General features: G+C 38.7%; 1 protein-coding gene across 1 annotated transcript; it reads right to left on the reverse strand.

Moving 5' to 3' along the window:
* Window positions 1–2118: 2118 nt before the first annotated feature.
* On the reverse strand, window positions 2119–3069 carry LOC115379517 (putative gustatory receptor clone PTE01). Its single transcript, XM_030080225.1, has one exon. The coding sequence runs from the start codon at window positions 3067–3069 to the stop codon at window positions 2119–2121; it is 951 nt and encodes a 316-aa protein (XP_029936085.1).
* Between the last annotated feature and the right edge of the window lie 9634 nt (window positions 3070–12703).

The raw sequence follows: 12703 nt of genomic DNA on the forward strand, positions 1-12703 counted from the left end.
GTGACAGGAGGCATTATGTTTTCAGTTTGTCTGTCTGTATGTACGTGCGTACGTCTGTCAGTCCCACACATTACACACTGTTGATTTTAATACATTTTTATTTTTATTTCCGTATGCGAATTATCTTTAGGTCATGTTTATTATTTATTTTTTGTATGAATGCACTATATTGTTCTTGTTTTTTTATTCCATTTAAAAATATGCACTTTATTTTATAATGGTGATGAAAAATTTAAAAAAGAACATTATTTATGCATCTTTTTGCCTTGTCTGCATTGCCTGGCAAAGCTCCACTATCTGCACCTCGCCAAACACACACTTTATTAAGTAATTAAGTACTTAAATAACTAGTGAGTAACAAGTAAGTAAATATTAAATAAGTTACATTTTACTTTTACTTGAGTAGATTTTTACACAAGTAACTTTACTTTTACTTGAGTAAAATTTCACCATAGTAACAGTCGAGTAAAATAATGTAGTACTCCTTACGCCTCTGACGGTCTCCTACAGAACTAAATCTTAAGCATGAACCGCATTTCAGCCTTCAAACTGTTAAGGATGCCTTGCGCCATTTTTCTTCATCAACTGGTGGTGACAGCTGAAGTGGAGAGGTTTTAATAATAGTAAGGTTTTAATATGAAGTCCTCTTCAGGCCACTGAACTCAGACTGGACGGCGCCCCCTTCCTTCTCTGCAAAGAAGCCATGAATCTTTGGCCTTACAGACTAAACCTGGACCTACAGTGCTGTTCATTCATTAGTCCCTACGCCTGCTCCCCGGCATTTAGCGTTTATATGTATGTAAACACATTGCCTTAGGGTCATTCCATGTCGTTTCACCAAATTTTCAGGACATCCCACACACTTGGGTCTCAAAAAATTCTGAAATTTTCACCAGTTGTTCCTTATTTATCCAATAGGCACACCGTAAAATTTTAGTTTGCTCGGATGGATGCTTTTTGAGATACAGCCAGTTTAGTGGGGGGGGTTATGTGACGATTTTGGTGTGATTTTCATGCGTCCTTATTTTTCCTCCATTTTCAGGTGTCAGTATCTCAAGAACTACACCACATAGGAAACTGAAATTTGGTACGGTAATACACCTCCACCTACTCTCTCAGAATAAAAAAAACCTCTGTCATACATCCAGCCCCTCAAAAATGGAAAAAAAAAAAAAAAAATTACACGGGTTTTGTGGTCAACCATGTTTGGGCCTTCAGAAAACAACTTTGTATTTGCTCCAGCTTCTTGATTTATTCAGAGCTTTGAGATACATACATGGACTGTTCAAAGCATTAGTGGTTAGTCACATATATGCATTGGTTTCTGGATGGCAGCCTCTCCAAATCCAAAAAAAAGTTTTCGTGTCAGATTTTCATTGGCCCATAACTGCATGTGGGAATGTATGAAAAAATCTGATCTTTGTTTTAATTTAAAGTTCAAAGCTTACTCTTTCAATTTTTCTTTATGCAAGTTCTTCATTTTTATTTTTGATCCCAAATATGGGGCTATTTCCTCACTCGCGAATACTGAAATTCCTCAAAATTAGACCATTGTAGCTTGCTTCGTGTGTCTTATATTCCTTTATTGATTATTATTTGTTCATTATTAACCTAAAATATAATGACCATTGCATCAGAAATGCATCTGGACTTGCAGAAATGCAAGTCCAGATGCCAAAAAAGAAAAAAGAAAAAAAAAAAAGACACACAAAACAGCAATGAGTTTTCAGGTGAGCCACCATTTATTATTTTTAAGTGTAAAGATGTCATTATTCTCATTTGTTCTGCTACCACGTGTGACCAGCAAAACATGCAAAGTAATTGAGAGGAAATGATGACTGTTAAATATCACCCTGTTTTTTCCCAGGTTCATGATGTGAATGCGTCTTCAGTGACTCAGTGATTTCACTTGTCAAATCCACATCAGTCACAAAAGAGAAATGCAGATTTAGGAAAGGATCACAATTCACAAAATGGCTTTTTTATCCATTAAACAAGTAGGAGATGGAATATGAGAAAAGATTCAATGCTATTACAGGCCCTGAGTTTTGAGATATACGACTTGGAAAAGAAATGTTAGGTATCTGTAATCATGTTGGGCCTTTTTTGGTCACTCTTTTAAATTGACTTCACCCCTGTGTCTTTCAGGACCATTTGTTTTTTTAAGCATATATTTTTGCATACAGTTCTAATTCTAGTTAAATTGAGCCCATATATGATGGGACTTAATAAAGGCTGACAAACTAAAAGATACACTGACAAAATAATACGCAGTGAACTTGGAACGTGAGTCATCTCCACTTTACTTTGGAGTACCTCAAAGAAACAGGCAATGGCAAAGTTTGCCAGAGAAACAAGCTGTGGACAGCAAGTGCTAACGGCTTTCTGTCTGGCTTCTCTGGAGGTCCGTAAACAAACAGCTAATATCTTAATGTAAGAGAATAAAATGGGTATCAGTGGGACGGCAAAACTCACGAAGCCAGCTGCCATAGTAAATACATTGTTACCAGCTGAGATTGAACAGGCCATTTTGGTAGGCTCACAAATGACTTTGTCAATTTGGTTCCCACAAAATTTCTGATGAACAATAATAATGACAGTAAGTGTAGATTTCATTAAAGAATACAACCACACTAGTAAAAGAACCGAACATACTTTTCCTGTGGTCATAATGATACTGTAATGTAGTGGATGGCAGATAGAGACATATCTGTCATATGCCATGGCCGCTAAATTACAGTATTCAACAGTGCCATATGTATACAGACAAAATAACTGAAGTAAACAAAAAATGAATGAAACCTCATGAGTGTCTGAAAACATCTGTGTCATAAAGCAAGGAAAGATAATTGTGCTGCCATATACCTCATTAACAAACAAACCACAGAGAAGCAGGTACATGGGCTCATGCAGGCTTCCCTCACCACATATGACTCCAATAAGCATGGTGTTAGCACAAATAATTGACAAGTATGATGACATTAATATGGTGAAATATAGGTACCTCATGTGTCCACTATGACCATAGGCAGTGAGAACAAACGATACAATCTGCGTGGAGTTCTCCATTGTTCCAAATTCACACTATCAAGTGAAGTTTTCATACAGTGTAGAAACTTAAGCTGAACATACGGAAAATATGAATTTAGTCAGGAGGTCCTTCACTGAACTGAGGTGGTCCTCCGTCCAGCTGAGGCAGACTGAAGCAGCTGCTGCACTTTTATACTAGACTTCTATACTAGTCACATTACAAGGAGAGGTGGGTTGATGACGTCATTTTATGGTGTTGCAGCTTTAATCTGTTTTTAACTGAAGTAGCAAAACCATCATGTCAGTATTTATTTTCACTAATCGACAACAACAATAGCTGATAATGTAAGTGGATTTTGTACTTATGTGTTTTATTGTTGAAATGAAAAGCTGAAATGTTTTGAGTTCATACACGTTATGCAACCTTGCTGTGACTAAAGCACTTGCATTACAAGTCCCACAGATGATGGTACATATCGAAGCAGAGACTCTACCATCAAGTCTAAAGAACTATAATGTAGGGTTCAGTTCACAAGAACACAGTAGTTTCCAGTGTTAAGAAAGCAAAACATGGACCCTTTCTGGAACTGGGCCCTGTTTCCTGAAAGGCTCTTAAGGCTAAGATGTTTGTAGAATTCACTGAACGACTGGACAGGGAGGGGAACCAGAGAAGCGATTCTTTTACAGCACTAACCGAAAAGTGCACAAAACAGAGTGGACAGGTAATGTCTGCACTAACGCTGCTTCTTCTACCATTAAGAAAAAAAAAAGCTGCGACTTGTTTATTCCAAATGAATGGGCATCACCAAGGAAAGCTTTGCTGTGTGTGTGCTAGAATACATCCATGTACCGAAAGAAATCATTACAACTGATGAGCTCAGTGGTAACACTTTACAATAAGAGTACAACAATTAACGTTAGTTAATGCCGTAATAAACATTAAGTAACAGGTAATAAAAATTAAGTAACAGTTAACTAACCGTTAACTAATGTGTCTAAGAATCATGTACTAATGCTGTTCATGCTAAGGTATTCATTTATATGTTATTTAAGGGTTATTGTAGATATTATTAACATTAGTAAATGCCATAATAATCATTAACTAACAGTTAATTAACCATTATGGCATTAACTAACGTTAACTAACGTTAATTGTTGTACTCTTATTGTAAAGTGTTACCAGCTCAGTTTACTATATTACTAGACTCCAACCACAGCAGACACATGGTGCAAGATACTTTCCTTCAAATTGGTCCACACAGCAGGTGAGTGCTGCCTGCTTATATTAGGGCTAACTTACCCACTTAGCAGCAATGAAACATAAACAGCACAGCACTGTCCATCCACAAATTTTCTTTTTTTTTTTTTTTTCATTTTTATTATGATGTCTTTGCTTTTAACACTGACATTTGTATGGAGGCCACACTACATGCCATGTAGTAAGCAGGATAGTCCACTTTGAGGCGCACAAAAAATAATGACATCCATGCAGGTTCTTTGCCTTTGTGTCAGTCATTATTCTTCAATAAAAGACTGCCTCATCACGGATTATCCTGCTTCTTACATGGCTTGCAGCGCTGCCTCCATCCAAATGTCAGTCACATCACATGAATAACAGTCATTTTTATTGCAATGTCATGCCACAATATTTATGAGTGTGCCCTTATGTAATGGCTCAAATAGGCAAAATGACCACAACACAGCAGCAGAGCTCACACCTCTGTACTTCCTGGTACTCAAGTATGTCGACCAAATGTCATGGCTGGCCTATAGATAGTTATTGATCTCCGCAACTGAAATGTCAGCAGAAATCATCACTGGCCATGTAAACCATCAAAACATGCACTGATGTGTCATTAATGCCATTCAGTATCCTCCGTTGGGCACATGTGGTGTCGTGGTGAACATCATTTGCCCCAGTGAGGTCAGATCATCTGTCAGTAGCAGTGAGTGTCACCAGAGAATTGGGCCCGCGCTCTACGATTAAGTGAACTCTTCCATTTTGCAAGAGATCATTTAAGTCATGTAATGTTACTGTGCAGGTTTGTGTTATGTGTATGTTTGTTAGTCTGTGTGTGTGTGTGTGTGTGTGTGTGTGTGTGTGTATGCTTCAAAGGTGATGCAATCGCAAATATTCAGACAAATTTTGACAGGTTTCATAACAACAGGCCACATACAGAAGCCTTCGGTGATGGTTATTGCAGCTAGAGTCATTAGTTCCTCTGACCTGATGGGCACTGTGCTGGGCCTGAGGCTTTGGGGAGTTATAAATATGAATGTTTATGAATATGAATAATGACTAACTACATTGCATTACATCATTTCTTGCTAAGGACATGCAGCTGTCTTCTATCACTAAGTGATGTAGTGTAAGAGAGATTATTTTCTTAAATTAACGGTGCAAGCAAAAAACAAAACAAAACAAAACAAAAAAACCCAATAAAGAATAAAGAATCACTATGAGTGTAAAATGCCAACCTTAGAGTTCACTACATGTGTGGGTTACTTGCTTTATTCCACTCCTCTGAGGCTTTGTCCTCAATTATAGGCCTAATTTCCAATTGGGTCGAGTCAGGTCAGCACCAGCCTGCAGACTGCAGGTCCAGTAATGGTGACACTCTTACTGTAACCGTCTCAATTCCCACCTTCAATTTGCTATAGCATGGACTGACGGATCAGCAGCTCCTCACCTCCAACTTCTTCTTCAGTCTGTAGAGCCCATTATCCACCTCTGTGCTTCCAAGATTGAATCCAAGTGCATTTTACACACCTTTAATCTGTTTTTAGCGCATAGCACAGAGCAAATTACAAATTACTTTGGTGAGTTTGGCTCTGTGTGATCAGGATCTTTCAGACATCAAAATATAATCTTCAAAATTCAGTCAGTTAGTTAAATATACCCAGTATTTTTATAATCTGGTAGAATTTTAAATGTTCCGCAGTGCAACCACAGCCTGAGTTAAGCTTTGGTCTTATCCAGGACTGGCATCTTTCTGACAAGTTGATTTACTCAGTGCTGTCATCATGTCAAGAAATCTGTAAGATCCCACACTCAGCATACAGTAATACAGTAGCATCTGCATGCTGCTAAATCAGCCAAAGGTGATGTAGTGATTACAGGGGATATGCTTTTCCCTCCTAAAATGTCAGGAGCACCTGTGCGTCTCTTAGCTGTAAAGCCTCATTATAAAAATTTGACTATCATTGTGAGTATTCAGGCTCCATTCACTTTGTAGTAGATACATGTGTTAGTTGCGCAAGGGATGATGGGATACTTCACAATGCAAACCAAGCATGCCATGTGGGCAAAGGTTTGGGACAAAAGTTTAATTTCATTTACTTTATGCAAATAAGGCTACCATTCACAGCATAATCATACATTTGATTGGACAATTGATATGAACTAGAGGACATCATTACTGCAGGTAGGAGCAGGTGGTCAAAAAAACAAGAGTCAGCAGGAGTGGGGAAAAAAATGCTGTGGAGGAATCCTAACCCTAACCTTAACCTTTTTACTTTACACCTAAACCCAACCTCACCCTAACCTTAACCCTTTTATGGTACATCTAAACCTAACCTTACTCTAACCTTAACTTCTTACTTCATACCTAAACCTTAACCTTGCTCTAACCTTAACCTTAACTCCTTACCTTATACCTGATCTTAAACTCACCCTACCCTAACCCTCTACTCTAAACCTAAAACCTTAAACCCACACTAAACTTAACTTACACTCTGTACCTAACCTATACCTACACCTCAAAACTCACCTGAGCCAGGAAGACCAATTTTTTGCTTAGCCCGGCAGCCATTTTGTCTACTCAAAGTCTGACAGTTCCTGAATCCCAGTACCGGGCGTCAGGTTCTGCCACATGGTTTCACACTAACCCTGAACCTCAGTCAAGGCGGGTTGTTTTTCAGGGTTTTGGCAGCTCAGTAACGGACGTGGGTCAGTGCCTTTTCACACGAAAACTCATAACCAAAGCTGCTCGTACTACCGAAATTGGAGACGGAGTGTGTGTGAGATATTGAGTGTATTATTTCCTAAACTAACCCTAACAGGCTAATAATAATAACTGTGTAGATGAAAAGCTGCGTATCTCTCTCCTATTCTTTATCTCTCTCCAGTCATCATTGGTGTTTTATTGTTATCAGCAGTGTTATCATTGTTATTAATATTAGTTATTGCTATTATTATTATTACTATCCTTCGTATTAATATTATCATTGTTACTGTTATTATCAGTATTTTTAGAGTTGAAGGTGGGCTGTGTCACAATCAAGCCTGGAGGTCTGGGGTATATTGAAACGCCAAAGAAGAATAAAATGTGAGAAATCTACAGTCAGCCTACGTGTGTGTGTGTGTGTGTGTGTGTGTGTGTGTGTGTGTGTGTGTGTGTGTGTGTGTGTGCGTGTATGGGTTTACTTGGGTTTAGTTGAGTGAAACTTTGAAACTTAGGTAAATAACAGCACCCTTAGGAGTTGAGTACATCATGTATCCAAGACATTTTCCTCAGAGAAATCCTAATGTGCTCAGTCCACACACACAACATGTTTTTCTCTTGTAAGATAATTAATGACTGATGTAACTGACTGATGTAACTGCCACGAATAGAAACAAACACAGATATACATGGTAAACATGCTGATTAAGCCACAAGGTCATTAGTCCACTCTTTATACCCAGGATATCAATTTAGTGGTGATACTATTCAGCCTCCGGTGAGAGCAAACGTGCACCCAAAGGTGGAGACAGTCACTACACTGACTGAGCAGAGCTCCCTGTGGTTTCATGGAGCTAATACACTTTTGTCATCGCTAAATTGATGAAGAAAAATAGTAGCTTAATTTGTGCATGTACATGTACAAACTATTCTGTTATACATACACATATATAGTGGAGATCAAAATTAGAGAACAACCTACAATATGCTAAATTTTAAAGTCACTGCTTGTATTTATTTGAAGTTATGCTAACATGAATATAAGGGCAGATTTTTTTTTTTTTATATATTTCAGAATTTAAATATATTCTCAAGCATAATATAAAAACCTTAAATGAGACATTTTCAGAACAGCACTGATCAAAATTAGAGAACACTTTAAGATACCTCCCAGTTATTGGTGTTAATTTGGCACCTGGTGACAATTTACTTAATTGTTGGAAACCCTGCTACTGCAGGTTGTCTAGATGAAGGCCAAAGAGATGACCCTCTCAGCCATTGCAAGAGAGGTTAAGCATTGCAAGTCTGTGATTTCAAGAATATTGAAACTTTACAAGGACACAGATTCATTTATGTCCACCAAAAAGGCCGGTCATCCATGCAAAACAAGTGCACAAGAGGACAGGATTATGCAAAGACTCATTGGAGAATCAGTTCAACACTGCAGCTGGACTTGCTCGCCAGTTCAGTGTTGAACATGGCAAGGATCTGTCTCAGCACACAGTGTCACTCCGTTAAAGACAATTTGGACTGAAAGCCCACTCTGCAGTGACCAAACCTCTCATCAGCAGAAAGAATAAAAAGGCTAGACGTGCCTTTGCTGAGGAGCATGTTGTGTGCACAGAGGAGAACTGGTCCAGAGTGCACTTGAGTGATGAGAGTAAGTTCAATTTATTTGGGTCTGATGGGAAACAATATGTTCGGCGTCAGACTGGGGAAAGACTGAACCCAAAGTGTGTCAAGAAGTCAGTTAAATTTGGACGAGGAAGTGTCACGGTTTGGGGATGTTTTCTGCAGCAGAAGTTGGGCCTCTGCAGCTCAGGCTGTTCTCATTCAACATTCGTACAAATTCCTACGAAAAATAATGCACAAATTTTCGTGCATATTCCTACGAATTTCCAGCAGCACGAGCGATCAGCGCGCCTGCGCGAGCCCCGAAGCGAGAGCCTTAAGAAAAATGGCGGACATTCCTTTTATTCTCAGTGGAAAATGCAATATTTTAAGAGAGCTTATGCATTCAAATGCGTTTTGATAACATTTCTGCCGGGAAATGTGCATTTTATTTCCAAAATCTTCGTTCAGTTAGTGTATATAATGTTTACTTTGTTAGTTATTACGAAGATTCTTTCAGGTTTCTATCGTTGCTATGGCTGTTGCTATGGACGCTGCTACCACTATCGTTGATGTAGCTTCCGCTCGGAAGTATTGTCCTCACTGTCACCGTGTAAATCTGGGGAGGGAGGCGTGGGGTTAACCTGCTCTCACAGAAATCCGTGAAATGAGCATGACCTCCTAATAACGCATTGCGTGCTCCTCGCATGTAACCTGTTTTAATCGATTTCTATGGTTTTAATTCCGTGTGATCACCACACAAACGGTGTTCACTGGAAGTCGGCGAGATTCCGTGACGTCACGCTGTGGATGGTGGTTCATAGATCCCGGAAGTGCAAATTTAATCGATATTCCGGAAAAAGGTCTGATTATTAGCCATAACGTTGTAACCATCCAAGGCAGACTTACCACGAGCTATGAGGATGTGTAATGATGGCATGTGCTTCAGCCGAGTCCACAAGTCCCGTATAATATCAACTTTATTTTAAGAAAACACGTTTTATTTGCGATGTCATATCACGGAGAAGCACTACATTACACATAATCCTAGTGTTTATCAGCGACGTGTCTGATTTTACTTTCATCAATAAAGTCAATAAAGTGTAATAAAGTGCATGAAAGTTGATAATATGCTGATATGTTACGCCATTGAACACAACCCTTTCAGTCAGCGAAACAGAGCGGGTGGAAAAACCGCGGAAACACGTCAAAATAGCACTAAAGATTTATATATATATTTTTATTTTTCATAACACATCTTTACTCGTGGTATAAACATAGGCTACATGTTAAGGTTATAGTTTTGGTGTTGAAAAACTACCGTATGTATGTTTTTTAAACCTAATTTCAAAACTTTTCCCCTAACCCGGAAGAGGCGTACCAGAACTACAAACTGCGCCGAGTTGCAACACACAGAGGTGTCCTGTGCCATACGTTTTGTAGTTCTAATATGTTATGTCTATTATGTGATGTTGTGATCACTAAGTTTTCAATCTTTATTATAGTTTTTGGGTGTGGGAAGAACGCCTGTTTGGTCAGATTTTATTTATTTTTTTCTTAAAATAGTGAAATCATGTTTTTTCCATGTTTTGACACTAGTCAGTGGCGCCCCCTATTGGTTTGCCATCGGTCATGATAGTAGAGGTCAAGAGCTTTCCAAAAATGGTGACCCCATGTCTGTGCCATTCTTTGTTGCTGCACTGTAAGCCTTTAAAAGTGTCTCAGGTGGCCATATTAAGTCAATGGGAAAATATGAAACACTGAGTATTTTAAGGGGAAAATAAGCTTTGAAATGGTCCAAATTGAAAAGTATGACTGTGTTTAAGACTAACATCAATATTATAAATAAATTTGGCCATTAAATACCCCCTTAAAGAAGTTTGACTGATTTTATCAAGCTTGGCCCTAAAAGAGGTCTGCAGATGTACACCTGAGACAGCCTTGGCTTGGAGCACGATGAAAACCAAACTTTGTCACAGAACAACAATGAAGACATCGTTTGAAAGGTCTTGACCTATGGAGTAACATATCTCAGTGTGAAACCAGTGCGCAGTTCCTGCTCCTCAGGAATGCCCTTTGAACCTTGCACCTGAGACACTTTTAAAGGCTTACAGTGCAGCAACAAAAAATGGCACAGACATGGGGTCAATATTTTTGGAAAGCTCTCAACCTCTACTATCATGCCCGATGGCAAACCAATAGGGGGCGCCACTGACTAGTGTCAAAACATGGAAAAAACATGATTTCACTATCTTAAGAAAAAAAAAAATAAAATCTGACCAAACAGGCGCTCTTCCCACACCCAAAAACTATAATAAAGATTGAAAAATTAGTGATCACAACATCACATAATAGACATAACATATTAGAACTACAAAACGTATGTTTTTTATGGTTTAAAAAACATACATACGATAGTTTTTCAACACCAAAACTATAACCTTAACATGTAGCCTATGTTTATACCACGAGTAAAGATGTGTTATGAAAAATAAAAATATATATATAAATCGTTAGTGCTATTTTGACGTGTTTCCGCGGTTTTTCCACCCGCTCTGTTTCGCTGACGGAAAGGGTTGTGTTCAATGGCGTAACATATCAGCATATTATCAACTTTCATGCACTTTATTACACTTTATTGACTTTATTGATGAAAGTAAAAATCAGACACGTCGCTGATAAACACTACGATTATGGGTAATGTAATATCGATTAAATTTGCACTTCCGGGATCTATGAACTACCACCCAAAGCATGACGTCACGGATCCTGGCCGACTTCCAGTGAACACCGTTTGTGTGGTGATCACACGGAATTAAAACCATAGAAATCGATTAAAACAGGTTACATGCGAGGAGCACGCAATGCGTTATTAGGAGGTCATGCTCATTTCACGGATTTCTGTGAGAGCAGGTTAACCCCACGCCTCCCTCCCCAGATTTACACGGTGACAGTGAGGACAATACTTCCGAGCGGAAGCTACATCAGCGACAGTGGTAGCAGCGTCCATAGCAATAGCCATAGCAACGATAGAAACCTGAAAGAATCTTCGTAATAACTAACAAAGTAAACATTATATACACTAACTGAACGAAGATTTTGGAAATAAAATGCACATTTCCCGGCAGAAATGTTATCAAAACGCATTTGAATGCATAAGCTCTCTTAAAATATTGCATTTTCCACTGAGAATAAAAGGAATGTCCGCCATTTTTCTTAAGGCTCTCGCTTCGGGGCTCGCGCAGGCGCGCTGATCGCTCGTGCTGCTGGAAATTTGTAGGAATATGCACGAAAATTTGTGCATTATTTTTCGTACGATATCATACGAACCGTTTCATGAGAATACGTTGTGCAGCTACATGGCAGGGTGAATGCAAATGTTTATGTGAACCTCCTTCGGCAACATGCAATACCTTCACTGCAATTGTCTCCCAATAAGCTGGCAATTTTCTTGCAAGACAATGCCCCCTGTCACACTGCAAAACGGATTAAGCAGTTCCTTGAAGCTAAAAAAATTGAAACAATGAAATGGCCAGGCCAGAGTCCGGATCTAAACCCAAAAGAGAATCTCGGGAAAATCCTTGGCGACAAAGTAACGGCTAAGAAACCCACTACAGTTACCGAACTGCGGAAGAGACTGCAAGAAGAATGGACCAACATCAAACTAGAACAGTGTGAGAAACTAGTGATGTCCTGTGGGCGCAGATGTGCTCAAGTCATTCAAAGCAAGGGCCTCTACACTTCCGATGAATTTTTGAATCCTTTTGCCCTAAGAAAACATTGTTTAAATATTCTTTTCTGACACAGTGGTTGCTGTTCTCTAATTTTTGTTCGCTGTTTTTTTCCACAATATAAAGGTTTTTGTTAACATGCCTAGGTTGTTTAAATAAACATGCTAGTACAGCAGTGGTATAGCAAGAGCTGATATTCTATCAAAGTCTGGACAATGAAGAAAAACAATACTTCAGAATAAATCAAGTATTAATAATTTGTTCTCTAATTTTGATCTCCAGTGTACATACATACACTATATTACCAAAAGTATTCGCTCACCTGCCTTTACTCATACTATGAACTGAAGTGCCATCCCATTCCTAACCCATAGAGTTCAATATGAT

This window comes from Myripristis murdjan, chromosome 21, assembly GCF_902150065.1.
Source record: "Myripristis murdjan chromosome 21, fMyrMur1.1, whole genome shotgun sequence".
Lineage (NCBI taxonomy): Eukaryota > Metazoa > Chordata > Actinopteri > Holocentriformes > Holocentridae > Myripristis > Myripristis murdjan.

Excerpts from the sequence above, each read along its gene's own strand:
- LOC115379517 (XM_030080225.1), bottom strand. The coding sequence starts at position 3,069 with ATGGAGAACTCCACGCAGATTGTATCGTTTGTTCTCACTGCCTATGGT.